Here is a 15,495-nt window from a genome sequence, read left to right as displayed (position 1 = left end):
TTTACATAGATCTATATTTAAACATGAACGTTTATACAAAGAAAGTTCTGAAGCCCTACTACACAGACCAAACCTAAACCGCAACGACGTTCTTACTATTCCTAAAGTATGGGAAATTATCATACAAAACTGTGTTAAATAATTAACGTTTATTTTTTTATTTATTTTTTTTTGTTTTTTGTACTACTTTAGCACGTTATGCACGTTTTCATGAGATTCTATTGTAATCATGCACCCTAACTGTATGTTATTCCTAATTTTTGTTTTAATACTGTACTGATGATGTCCTAAGATACTTAGGATGAAATATTTACAATTAAATAATTTTCACTGTGGTTTATACGTGTGTTTCTTCTAATTCTAAAGACTATTATGATAAGTTAAACGTATTACTATCAGACAACTCTACCTATAAGATCCTGGACAAAGATCCCACCATAAAAAATCACAATGGAACAAACCAAGTAATCCGTAATTGCAACATTTGGCCAGAAGAGGTGAAGAGAAGAATAAAATCCTCACATCCCATTACCCCCAGACTATATGGGATACCTAAAATACATAAAAAGGATATACTTCTAGGTCCAATTGTTGATGGGAGATCATCCCCAACTTACCTTTTGGCTAAGCATCTTGTAAACTTATTAAATAACAAAATAAGATCAACAGAATCCTATATCAAGAACAGTCAGCATTTTGTAAATAAACTCCAAGCCATTAAGGTTGAACCAACAGACATACTAGCCAGTTTGGATATTGTGTCCCTCTTCACCAATGTACCAGTAGAAGAGGTAATAAACATCATTCAAGACCTCCTATCTCTAGGCATCACACAGATGTTTAAACACTGCCTTCAGTCTAATTTCTTCAAGGTTAATAACACCATATACCAACAATTAGAAGGCCTAGCAATGGGAATTCCGCTATCACCATCTTGTGCAGATCTTTTCATGGAAAAACTTCAAAAAGAAATTCTCTCAACAATCTCCCCTAGACCATCAATATGGTGGAGATATGTTGACAATATTTTCATTATATGGCAAGATAGCTTAGAAAACCTAAACTCGTTTGTGAATAAAATCGACTCCATACATAAGATAAAATTCACTCTGGAAGTTGAAAACAACAACCATCTGCATTTTCTAGATATCTTGATATAAAGACAATCAAATAGTGTCAATTTATCTATTTACAGAAAGCTGACAGACACTGAAGATACCTTCATTATACTTATTATTATTACGGGCGACACCAGGAAGTCCTTAGGCACATCGAGAGAGGCCCTAAACATCATGTCTACACAACTATACGACATTCTCACAGTATCTATCATACCTTGCATTGAACTCACTCACCGTCATAGTAGCCACAACAGACTCTGGCAGCTTATTCCACTCATTTACTACTCTAAAAGTAAAGAACCCAGCTCTAACACCCTTGCTAACCACACTCTTGCCCAGTTTCCATGGATGTCCCCTAGCCACCACCAGTTCTGATCTCAAAAATATCCTCTGAATTAATCCTATAGAAACCCCTTTAGCAATTTGAATGTCTCAATCATATCTCCCCTTTTCCACCTATCAACTTAATTTCTGCAACCCACAAATCTTCAACCTGTTCTCATAAGGTTCATTCCATAGACCTGCTATCATCTTGGTCACTCGCCTCTAGATCCTTTCACCTCCTCCCCATCAAGAAGAAACCTAGGTGACCAAATCTGGGCACAGTAGTCGAGATGAGGTCTTATCAAAGCTCGGTACAGAGGTACAATAACTTGCTTGTCTCTGCTCATCAAAGTATTTTTCAACAACCAACCGAGTCGATGAGCTGATTTAGCCACTTTTGCAATGTGCCCCCTAAACTTCATCTCCCTATCCACCAACACTCCCAAGCCCCTGGCCTCATCAATCTCCTGGAGTACAGTTCCACCAATGTGGTATAATGCTGCTAATCTTTTCACTCCAAAATGCATAACCTTACATTCTGTCACATTAAATTGACATCCATTCTCCTTAGCCCAGAACTCCAATCTATCCAAGTCGTCCTGCAAGATTTTGACATCTTCTGCATTCACTATTGCCCTACCCAACTTTGCATCATCAGCAAACAAATGAACTGTTCCTCTTAGATCATTCTCTATATCGTTAATGAACAAATTAAACAGCACTGGTCCAAGAACAGAACCCTGCAGCACACCACTAGTCACAAGCCGTCTTTTGGACTCTACTCCTGAATAAACTACTCTCTGATATCTCTCCATCAACCACCCACCTATCCATCTCACCAACCTTATATCCATTCCCATATGTTGAAGTTTACGGATTAGAATTCCATGTGGTATCCTACCAAATGCCTTAGCCAAGTCTAGCAGTATCACTGTAAACCCATTACCCTTATCCAGTTCAGCCGTCACTGTTACTTTTAGAGTAGTAAATGAGTGGAATAAGCTGCCAGAGTCTGTTGTGGGTGCTATGACGGTGAGTGAATTCAATGCAAGATAGGATAGATACTGTGAGAATGTCGTATAGTTGTGTGGACATGATGTTTAGGGCCTCTCTCGATGAGCAAGTTACTGAGGCATGATCTACCCTTCACAAAGCCATGCTGTCCCCATACAGTATCTCATTTTTATTCATACATTTCTGTATTTTTTCCCTTGACTACTTTCTCCAAGACCTTGACAACGACTCTTGATATGCTGATCGGTCGGTAATTTGCAGTAGTCTTGGATCCTCCTTTATGCAGTGGAACTATTTTCCCCTCTTTTCACACCTTCGGGACTAAACCAGACCCCAGACTCAGATTAAACAACATTGTCAAGGGTACTGATAATTCTTTAGCCGCTTCACGTAAGACCCGTGCTGGTATACCATCCAATCCCACAGATTCATATTAAGGTTCTGTAATAGACTATTCACCTCCACTTCATTCATCACAATTTCCATATAAACTAATGGTTCCTTCATTTTTTCAATGTCACCACCTGGATGATATACTCTTGCAAAGTGCTTGCTCAATAATTCCACTATATTGACTGATTCAGTGAACTCCTTAACATCATTCTGCCGTGTACAGTTTTTTTTTTTTTTTTTGCTTGCAGCATATTGAAAGAACTGCTTGGATTCTCTTTAGCTTGCACATAGCTAGTTTCCTTTCATAAGCCGCTTTTGCTTTTTTTACCACACTCGTTACATTTCTGGCCTGCGCTTTATACCGCTCATGTGCCTGCAGGTCACCTCTTTCTTTAAATTCCCTCCACAGTTGTTTCTTTTTTTTGCAGCTCAAGCTTAATGGTGTTATTCATCCATTTAATCCCTACTTGTTTTACTATTCGGACCCTAGGTATACAATTGGCAATAACCTTCTGTAAATGCTCCTTGACCACTTCCCATACTCTATCAACATCCAACCCTTGCAGTTGTACATGCCATGGCACTGATCCAAGCAATCTCCTAAGCTTGTCATACTTGCCAGCACGGTAATTCCACATATACCCTGTCTTAATCGAAAATTCCACACCTTTAGCCACCTCCCAGGTCAAGACCTTATGATCACTCTCACCAATAGGTGGCAACAAGGTCATATTCATCATCATCACATCAAATTCCTGCCATGTACCCTCAAGGGGTGTACAGAGGTCATATTCATTACAGTCAAATTCTCAGATGCTATTAACAGGTCATGCACTCTCAAAACCCCTAGTATTTTCAATTACATGCTGTCTCAGATAGTTATCTCTTAATAATTGAATAAAATCCAGTTCCTTCCTCACATGTGTCCTCTCCTCCTTCCACTCAATGTTACCATAGTTGAAATCCCCCATAATAATTATCCTCCTTCCACTCATTGCTTCTATTTGCTTATGCAAATAGAAGCAATGAGTGAAAGGAGGATAACTATCTCCACCATCTATTCCATCACCTGGTCTATAGCAGCACCCAACTGTTTATTTTGCTCTGCCAGTCTCAATCTCACACCAAATAGCCTCAAATGAGCTCCTTTCACTATCCTGCAATACAACTTCAATTCTCTTTGGCTGCAGTTCATCAGCTATCATCAATAACACCCCTCCCCCCATTTTATTCTCTCTGTCCCTCCTAAACACACTATAACCTACACATTCTATCCCACTAACTATATCATCTTACGTCAGCCATGTTTCACTAATGCCAATAACCTGTGGCCAGGAAGAGCCAATCAAGGCCAAAAATTCATCCTTCTTGTTCCTAATACTCCTGGCATTAGTATACAGAAATGCAGAGGTCCCTTTGTCCTACCCCTATCTTGATGCATTATTCTAACTATCCCATTCCAATTTCTTGTCCTTAGTACTGGCTCGTGTACATTATATACATTCTTACACTCAACTGTCTCACTGATGTCCACATATCCACTTCTCTCCCTCCTTGGTGGATCTAGTTTCCCTGGTTCTGCACATCCATTTTCACTTCATTCAACAACACTTTTTCCAATCTCCGCAAACCATATCCATTCAAATGCAGGCCATCCATCTTGTATAAATTCTTTCGCCCATCAAACTCATTCCACACTACACCATCTGCATAACTCGCGTAGTCATTTGCGATTATGGCCCTCCTTCTAAACTCCTCTCTGTCATACCGCGGCAACAGGCTCACCATCCTAACTCTGTCACTCTTTTCTTTCGCTACCTTTAAGAATACTTTCAAGTCCTCTCTCATAAAAAAGTTATCTCCTTTCAATTCATTCGTACCTGCCACAACTATCAATTCTTTCACCCTCTGTTTTTGCACTCTAATACTCTCACTTCATCCTTAAATTTTGCACCCAGTAAGTATGATTTAGTTAAACTCCCATCTATCACTCCTCTTAATAACGAGTCACCATACAAAACTCTTTCCTTCATTTCAGAAACTCTCCCATTCTTATGCTTATTTTTCCTTTCAAATACTTATTTATATCCATTAGCACTCTGGAAAGAGTTTTGCAACTGCCGCTGTGCACTGTGTATCACTGTGCGCAACGTAGCAATCTCACTCCCTACAAATAATTCCTAATTTTTTTCATAATTTAAACCATTTTCTCTCTCTGTATAGCTGCTTTCATTCTCTCTTTGATCACCGCTTTCATTGCCATCTTGTACAACATCGCAATTCCCTATCAAGCCACTATTTTCACTCACATTCTGGCTTTCTTCAACCATAACTATCTCACAACCTGACACATATTTCAATTCCTCACTTTGCTTACACTTTCTGCACATTCTCATACCACTATCACTTTCCATCCAAATTCCAGCCTCCTTCGGGAATACATACATCCCACACACACACATCACATTGGACAAACTCCCTCACATTACAGTTTTTGAATAAAGGCATCGTATTTTTGGATGCCATTATCTTACATCGCATTGCCGCCATTTTCTGTGATGGCAGCAATGCAATACGTTTCATAGATCTATTCTATGAAACGTATCTTTAAAATACTAAGTTAAATAAAACAGAATTCACACCAAAATCACACAGACACAACAAGCTACCAAAAATAAACAATACTACTTTAAGATTTAAACCAATATTCCAATTTTCACTCAAAATTATACTTAGCTTTTGGGAGCTCTCTGAAAACACTACACACCATGTAGCCCTCTAGCAGCAACAAAAATACTTTTCTGTTTACACTTGAAAAAATACTTTTTTTTTGAAATAGCAGGAATACTAAAAGCCCACAACATCAGAGTGATCTTCAAACCAACCACCAGCATCAAACATTTTTTAGGATCACCAAAAGACAAGGCGCCATTCTACAAATATCCAGGAGTATATTACATTCCTTGCTCCTTTGTTCTTGCCTACATCGGCCAAACTTCACAGAGTTTGGAGATCAGACAGAGAGGGCATGTTGGTGATGTAAACTGCAACAGAAGTATGTCTTCTGGCTTAGCACATCATTTCTGTACATCCAACCACATGATAGTGGCAAAATAGCTCCATGCCATATTTAGACGACGATTATAGACATCGTTTATTCAAGGAAGCTGCAGTAGTGCTAAAAACTGGCAGAAACCTCAACAGAAACCAGGGTACTATTCTTAACAGTTCATGGAAAAACCTCATCCTCTCTCTCTCTCTCTCTAAATCCATCTGAACTACAGCTAGCTAGTAATCACATTATGCGTTTATAACAAACACGCATGCGTGATAATGATTAAGAACAACAAGTCCACTCAGTCTCTGTCACGCGAACGTGCAACCTTAGCTACTAGAGTGTTTACAACGTTTTTAATTCCTTTCAATTTGCATTTACTAGTATTTTTTATACTTTTCTGTCAACGTCTTGAAAAAGCTAGACAGTTTGCTAGTGAAACTGGTAGGCAAAGAAGGTTCAAATATTTGTATATGGTCAGTATTAAACAATAAGTTTTTTATACTTAACTTTCATACGACCAAATATGTTTAATTTGAACAATTTAATTTAGTTGTATTACAGAAATATTACAGCAAATAAAGACTAACTGTAAATAATTCTTACAAGAAAATTATAAATCAACATGATCATTGATACTTCAATTTGCATCTGCATTCAGAATGTTACAACATTAAGAGTTCATGAAGTTCATAAAATGTCTTACCTTTTCTTTCTTATTAGGAATACTATCTGTAACAAAAAAAAAAAAGTAAGTAACAGGCTATATGTGTATAAAATAGTACAATACATAGAACTGCTAATGTTTAAATCATTATGATGATCTTAATGAAAATATTAATTATTAACATTAAATATTAATTAAAATATTGATCAATTAAAATATTAATTAATCAGTTTTTATTATCTGGACCCATTCCAATAAATATACATCCTCTAGAAAACCAGGTAACCAAATCTGTAGTTGTGACTTAAAAGTTATGAAATATGAAACTTGATAATGGTCTTATACAATAGGACAATAACATCCTTATATCATGTGGAGGTTGCTTTGTGTATCATACATAAAATATAAGTGATTTCTATAGATTATTACTTCTCATTTTCAGGGTTTCATTGTGTTTCGTGTATTTCATAACACATTTGCTGAGATATTACCATATTAAAGCAGTGCCATCAAAAATGCACAAGAATACACCAGCAACAAAAAAGGTATGTTAATGTGTACAGTGAAGTTGAGAACAAGAATCAAACTTCTTGTTCTTAACTTCTTCTTGAGAATATTACAGATGAGTTAAAAATTAAATTTAAATTAAAATTAAAATTAATTAAATTAAATTAAATTTAAAAAATAAAATTAAAAATAGATAAAGATAAAATAAAAATTAAAGTTAAAAATTAGTTAAAATTAAAGACTACATGAGAATATTAAAGATGAATTAACTTTTGAGATCTCAAGATTAAAACAATTCATTAGACAGATGATGTGGGAATTATAATAAACCAAGAAGAGTTTACAGGAGTACAGAAATGACAAGAAAGTTGAGCAGCAAAAGGAGAGAGAGAACAATGTACTGAAGCAAGTTATTAAGTAAAGATAATCAGGTTTGTAAAATGGAATATAAAAAGAAAGAAATTACTTGGTATTACTTGGCAACTCTCTCATAAAATGTGGCATTGATGATAGTGTTACTACCTCTAGTTTTTTGCACAAAATTCAAAATATAACAAAAGGAACTGAAAAACAGAAAAAAATAAGACTTTAGTTATTGTAGAAACAAATAATTAACCAGCAATAACTTTTGGAAGAAGTGAGAGTGAAGAGTGAAAATAGCATATTACCAAGATGATAAAAGATTCAACGTGCAGGGCTATATGGAACACTTGCAAGCTTCTGGATGTATAGAGTTTGAGGGAAGAATGGGTTTATATAAGAGAAATGGCCTGTACTTAACCCTTAATTAGTTGCACCTTTTTTTCTTCCATAATTAGTTACATGGGGCCTATTTGACTCCAAAATTAAAGTTATGATATTTCTTTAATTGCTTATGAAAGGTTTTTATTTATTATAAGGTTGATTATGGTGAGAAACGAAATAACCACATTAATATTACTTTATTTTTATATTGATTATTAATGTTTTTATTCAGTCTTAATTTTCTGTACAATTATTGCATCTTACTGAAGAATGCTGACTGTAGTAAAAGCTCAGACAATTTTTACACTTTGATCTTATTTTATGATCCTTCAATCTTGGACATATTACACAGAGACCTCGGGAATATCCAGAAGTGCTTGGTTCTGGAAAAATACGTAAGGAGTCGCATGGGATCAGAACATTAGAAAGCATTCCTTACTCCACAGCTGATTCTGCCAATGACTGGCATGTGACTGATTCGGTGCGGAGGCAGCAAGAAACTCAGCTACTCAAAATTGCAACAAAAATCCGTCACCGGTTAAAGGTTAAATAGGTTTGGTATTAGGAGTATGAGATGTAATACAGAGAGTCAGGAAAAACTAGTTCAGGATGATTGTATATTCATCTGGTTTGAACTTATTAAGTATGCACTGAGTGTCTGCATAAGTAAGGCATTACACACAAATAGATATCTAAGTTGTCTGGGTCATACAGACTACACAGGTGTTTGCTTTGGGTTTAATGATATAAGGACAACTATGATCATGATGCATCAGGATACAAGATAATAAATAATCAGCATAAATAGGTATAAAAATGTGAAAGGTTATGTAGAACAAATGTAAAAAGGAGTATACAAATAAGTGCAGAAAAATTCATAAAAAATCAGGTGTCAAAAGCTTATATATGTTACCGCTAAAGTGCAGAAATCAGTTATTCTGCAGATTATCTAGGTATTGTGCAGATTAGCTACGGTGATCCGTTAATGTGCGGAAAATTGTTTAATTTCTCAAATTACCTAGGTAATCTGCACATTACCTACTAGGCACTCGTTAAAGTGAAAATAAGATCTTTGCTGGAACAACAGCAACGTTTCTGTATATTTAAATTAAGATAATGTTATTTATTTATTTTTTGATATCTAAAGAATCAAGTTAATACAATCAAACAATCAACAAATTAGTTGATAGAATCAATCATCAATCAATTAATATAATACAAGGAATCAAACGGTTTAAAATATTATTACAATTAAGAAAAAAAACATATGATAAAATTATGTTTACTTATTAAAAAACCAAACTAAAAGTGGAGGGAGAGGGGGGAAGGAGTAGGGAAAGGAAATGAGAGAAACAAACTTTTACTTTAACGATATGGAAGCCGTTAATGTGCACATTACCTAGGTAAAATGCAGAAAACTCTTGATTCCGCACGTTAACGGAGCAAATAGTTGATCTGCAGATTAGCTAGGTAATGTGCACATTAACGGTTTTCGCACTTTAGCGGTAACATATACACTAAATTATACTAATAAAACTAATATTTGCATAATTTATAGAAGATGATATACAATGAGACTCTATACAAATTTAAAAATAAGGTGATACTTGATAAATCTGATAAAAACTGCCTAAGTAATAAAACTAAGACAGATTATGAATGTGACTAAAATAGTGACTGTGCTCATTGATGAAAGGGCAGTCGATTAAAATATAAATGATGGTTAGTACAGTGCTACACCACTCCTTCCTCAACAGGAAGGAGTATGTGTAAGACAACAATGGCATATGCACAGCTGAGCAAGAGCAATTTCCTCTTTATAGAATTTGCATAGACTAGACTGTCACAATTTGACCAGTAATAAGCTGCAGCCAATCACACCTGAAGTGTGATTGGCTGGAGCTTATTACTGGTCTTTCTATTCCATGATGACTGCTACCCAGATAAAAGTTTGTCTGATGATCTGCCAGTAATCAGCACATGGGACAGGATTTGAACCATCTGTGAAGCTTGAGACATTGGCTCACCTAGTAGCTTACAAAAGGAAAAGCTCCATGGTGGTATGTATAAATGCTACAGTAGTAATACATTTGATGATGTCAGTGCTATGTTGTTTGCCCCAGTATCTAGAGCCTGTAAGAGCTTTTATTTGCAAACCAAAGGTTCGCATGACAGTTTGATGGGTTTTGTACAGATTCTCACACTGTGGATAAAAAATAGTTGGCCACACAGACTCAAATATGATTAAAGGATTACAGTTTGTATTAGTTGAAGTTCTGGGTCACAATCAATGTCTGTGGCAAAAATGCACAAAACTGGCTTCTGCTAGAAAATCTGAAGCCATTTGCAAGCACCTATTTAAAAAGTATAAATGGTGAAAAAAAAAAAAAAATGTTGAACAGATACAAAAGGTGAACCTTGACAGTTGGTGAGAGATAATTAATCATCTCATAATGAATGCCATCTGGGCAGCATTTTGAACAAAGCTATTTTCACTTCATGAACGACTTGTTGTTTGTCAGTATTGCTCAAAGACAGAATTCGCTCGTTTTTTCCTGATTTAAATTTTTGGGCATGGTGGTGTAAATGCGTATCAATTTGAAAAGAGAGGGTGAGCAGACAGTTAAGTCAATTTCAGTGAATCTTTGGGATGGATGTGAAAGAAGGCACTACTTTCAGTGTTCAAGCCTGTTGTTATTGTTGTCAAGCATATGCTTAACAACTCTTCCTCTGCTGTTTGTTAGGCACTAAACCATAGTGGTGAGTCTGTTTAAATCCCCCATTAAAGTAAGAGGATGGTAACCGCAATATAACATTATCAAGATCATCCTGAGAAATATCTGAGTAAGAGGAAGGTAGATGGAGCATACAGTAATAAGAGTTCAGACAGAGTGTTAGATGGCAAGTGGGATTTGCTGGAAGGGAGTGTGGTTACTCATTAGGATGGCAACTCCTCTGTGGGCAAACTCATTCCTCTGTTCTTTCCTTACAAATGATAGTTACATTTCATAATGCTGGATAATCACCAGACTTCAGGTATAATTCCTGCATGTAGAAGCATACTGTTTTACACTTCTGCACAAGTCTTGATGTCACTGGTTTTGATGAAATCCATTGCAGAAATGTTTTCTTTATTTCTTTTTGTACAGTGCTCCTTCACCTTCTGATATGTGATACCCTGTTCAAATTTTAATTTTTCGATCCCCTTTTCATTTCTTCAATCTTCAGCATACTTGGGAGTACACTGAGTGGTCTCCCTCATAATTAGGACATTTTGATATTCTGCTCTTGTCGCTGTTCTCATGATCATCTTTCTCATTGAGAAAAATATAAGACATCATAAAATTGGACTCCCTAAAATTGGGCACTAGGTATATTAATTGTTTTATCATATTTTATTGGGAGTGGACAGATATGTACACGCCATCTATTACAGACCTGGAGGAATCTTTGATCGTCTGTAGTACACAATCCATTATTATTTTTTAACAAGTGGATTTTTATGAGTGGGACTATTTTTGGCATGTCCTCAGGAACGAGTGCATATCGATTTTTCTCTTTATTTGCTCTAAAGAAACAAGCAAATTGTTCAGGGATGTTGTAATTGTGAAAAGGTAAGATTAACAACATGTCAATATCCCTGCAGTTGCCTTGTCAGCATAAGAGGGTTTATTAGATGTTTTTGCTACTTTAGTGGTACAGTGCTTCTTCACCTTCTGATATGTGATACCCTGTTCAGATTTTAATTTTTTGATCTCCTTTTCATTTCTTCAATCATCAGAATACTTGGGAGTACACTGAGTGTTCTCCCTCATAATTAGGACATTTTGATATTTTGCTCTTGTCTTTGTTCTCATGATCTTTAATGCCACATCAGGCACAGGTTGCAGAGCCACAACAGGCAGTTTGGGAATGACCATACTGTATCAACATCATCAAATTCCTGTCATGTACCCTCAAGGGGTGTACAGGATATGATAATACTACATGAAAAATTTACATCATTACTAACTTCCTATCTACAATTTTCCTCCAAATCAGTCTGTCACTTGTCAAGACTCCAACATTACCAGATCTTATATTTCTATCGTCTAAGGTACTTTGTACCGTATCAATCCACCTATATCTTGGTCTTCCTATGGGTCATTTTCCTGCCAATCTGGCAGAGAACACTTGTTTTGCTAATCTTTCCTCGCCCATTCTGTTTAAGTGACCATACCAACTGAGATTAGCTCTGCTAACACATTCCTGGATGATGACAATGTCAATTTCTTTCCCAATATCCTCTTTTTTAATATGATATTGCCATTGATGCCATCTGTTCAACCTCTAATCTTTCTCAGGACTCTCATATCTGTAGTCTCCAGTCTTTGGTCAATTGTTTTACTTCAGACCCAGCTCTCAGATCCATAAGTTAAAACTGGTTTGAACACTGTCTTGTACACAGCTAATTTAGTGTTCCGACTAATTTCTCTCTTATTCCATATGATTTTATTCAATTGACTTCCTACCATACCAGCTTTGCTGATTCTGTTGGCTAATTCCATATTTAATTTACCATCTTCACTAACAATCGTGCATAAGTAGCTGAAATGTTTTACTTGTTCCTCACAATGCAGTTGACATTTTCAACGATTCTGCCTATTTTCATTGTCTTTGTCTTTTTATTGCTGACCATCATACCATATCTACTACAACAGTTATTCAATTTAGTCAGGGAAACTTGCAGACTTACAGATTTATTTAAAAGTATAACATCATCCGCATAAAGCAAAGAGCTGACATTAACATCTCCAATTTTGATATCATGTTTAATACCACTTTCCTTCATAATGTGATCCATATAGATAATGAATAACAGAGGGGATAATGTACATCCTTGTCTCACACCAGATTTAACATTAAACCATCTTCCTGTACTTCCTTCAATTCTAATTGCTGACTTGCAACTCAAATAAAGACTAAGTATTGCATGATATAATGTAGCGTATTGAATAGCTTCCCTCTCTTGGCACCTGGTCATATGCCTTTTCCAAATCGACTAAACTTAAATACAGATCTTTGTTAAATTTCCATTATTTCTCCACTATTTGTCGTAAAGTGAAGATCTGATCCTGACAGCCTCTATTTGACCTGAATTTTGCTTGTTCTTCAACAAGTTTTCTTCCACAATTCTTCTCAACCATTTCTTAAGTATACTTGCATAAATCTTACCAGGAACACTCAGTAGGAAAATACCTCTGTAATTCTCACATTCATATTTATTTACCTTTTTATATATGGGTACTATGAGAGCTCTACTCCAATCATCAGGAATTAGTCCCTCGGTCCAGGCATTCTGAACTATGCAGTGCAGCCACTGTAAGACTTTTATATCACCATACTTCAGCATTTCTGGTTGAATATCATCTACTCCTGCTGCCTTTCCACATTTCAAGCCTTTGATGGCTTTTTCTGCTTCAAGTATGGATATGTATTCCAGACTGTATGTCTTTTGAGTGTTTTTTACCACTGTGCTTTCACTGCTTGTTTCATTTAGAAATTTTTCGAAGTAATTACTCCATACTTCAAGGATATCTTTTTCTCCTGTTTTCATGTCACCTTTATCATCTCCAACTATTTTTACAGCACTCTTTCCTCCATTCCTAAGCTTCTTCAACAACCTCCAGAATATTTCCCACCCCCCCTTTCTTGATATTTATTTTCTATGTTCTTGCCAAAGTCCTCCCATGACTTTTGTTTAGCTAGTTTTACACAGTGTTTAGCTTTCTTACATTTGTCTCTGTATTCTCTAAGAGCACAAGGTGACTTATTTGCCAGGAACGTTTGACATGCTTTCTTCTTTTCCTTCACTGCTTCTTTAACGTTCTGCGTCCACCATGGAGTTCTAATTTTTCTATTCTTGCAGACAACTTCACCACATACCTGTTGATAGTTTATTTTTCACTTGGTTAGAGTATAATAAAATTAGTTTAATCCTTTATCCAAGTGTGAGCAAACAAAGTTTGCATCTGAAAGTATCTTCAGGACTGGGGTAAGGTGGTACAACACCAGGACAACTTGTTGCAAAGGTGGAGAAAGACACCAACACTCCTATCTTAGTATCTCCTATAATGCAAAACACATCTCCTTGCGGATATGTCTAATGGTATGCATTAAGGAAAGGGCCACTACCCAGACTAGTTTCGACCTTTATTGAGGGTGTTGTACCACCTTACCCCAGTCTTGAAGATACTTTCAGGTGCAAACTTTGTTTGCTCACACTTGGATAAAGGATTAAACTAATTTTATTATTCACCACATACCTCTTTAGCTGAATCAATCAGGGTTTTCTTCAAGGCTTGCCACTGACTCTTCAAGGTTTGGTTCCTGTTCTCAAACTCTTTTATTTTTTCTTCAATAATCTTGTATTTTAGTCTACTCATATCTGAGAGCTGATCAACTTTTATTCACTTTAAAACTTTCTTACATGTCATTCTTTTCAATATGAAATTCAATTTTATCCTGCTCAAGACTAAATAGAGATCTCTTCCAATTTCAAATCCTCTGTACACACTTGGTGTCCTGCACCAAGGAGAAAACATCTCTATCAACAATAACATAGTCGATGAGACTTTTCTTATTCCTTGTCTCTTCTCTCCATGTGAATTTATGCACATTTTTATGTTGGAACATAGTGTTAGTAATAACCAGTCCATGTCTTGAGCAGAAATCCAACAGATTTTTGCCATTATTATTAGCTTTGCTCTTTTCTCCAAATTTTCACAAAATATTTTTGTATGTCTGACATTCATTTCCTACTCCGCTATTTAGATCCCCAGCAAGGGTCAACTTTTTTTTTTCATTGTGTCAGTTGTTTTTTCTAAAGCCTCAAAAAATTCCTTCATTTCTACCTTAGTAGAGCCTTTTGTGGGACCATAGGCACAAATAAGTCTCATTGTCCAGTTCCCCATTCTCATATTTGCCCACATCCACTCTACTTGAGACTGCTTGCCATTCAAGAAGATTAGCCTTGTATTTTGTGTTGAATACTATGGCTACTCCTTCTTTTCCTTGTCATTGCCTGAATATAACATTTTGTATTTATTGCTCAGAAAGATCTCACCAGTTTTTGTCTTTTTTTGTTTCGGTCACCCATATTATGTAGATCTGGTACTTATCTAATTCCTCAGCTAGCTCCATTTCTTTGCCATTCAGGCTTCTTATGTTGATAGTACTGATCTTTAACTCTGGTGATGTTGAGTTGGGGTGTGTGTGTTCAGATTTGTTCCAGTAGCTGAGTTTTCGCTGCTCGCCCTGGTTCCCTGGTGAAAACAATGGGGGCCTTGTTTAACAGGGCGATGCCTCGGCCAGCATGTTGTACCATCATTTTGTATTTTGGTTCAATCCAATAAGAATACAATTTGGTCGGCTAAATCCCAAATTGCCAGCCCATCATCATTCGTTCAGTATTCAGGTAGATTCCCAACAGGGTGCATCACGAGAAGGTGAGGATTGGACATTAGGTCAAAAGCCCTGGTCGGTTCTCTGCATTGCTTTAAAGGCTATGTAGAGGTCTTCTCTCAGTTATACAGCTTTGACCCTTAAGTACCTCATGACCATACTTTTGACATTTAAAAAAAAAACACAAAGGGATCGTTATGTAGAGCCTTACTGGACAGCACAGATAA

At 36.2% G+C, this 15,495-nt stretch overlaps 1 protein-coding gene across 1 annotated transcript in view; it reads right to left on the bottom strand.

Annotated features, from left to right (window-relative positions):
• The window catches only part of LOC150109793 (uncharacterized), a 182,714-nt gene that overhangs the window by 45,861 nt on the left and 121,358 nt on the right, over nucleotides 1-15,495 (bottom strand). Inside the window, exon 5 of the mRNA XM_090396219.1 lies at nucleotides 6,614-6,639. Coding sequence (XP_090252345.1) covers nucleotides 6,614-6,639 — 26 coding nt within the window. The remainder of the gene's footprint in view (nucleotides 1-6,613; nucleotides 6,640-15,495) is intronic.

Source organism: Typopeltis vanoorti, chromosome 1 (genome assembly GCF_054136105.1).
Source record: "Typopeltis vanoorti isolate ZY-2024b chromosome 1, IOZ_Tvanoo_1.0, whole genome shotgun sequence".
Classification (NCBI taxonomy): Eukaryota; Metazoa; Arthropoda; class Arachnida; order Uropygi; family Thelyphonidae; genus Typopeltis; species Typopeltis vanoorti.
This window is presented reverse-complemented; position numbering and strand designations above follow the sequence as displayed.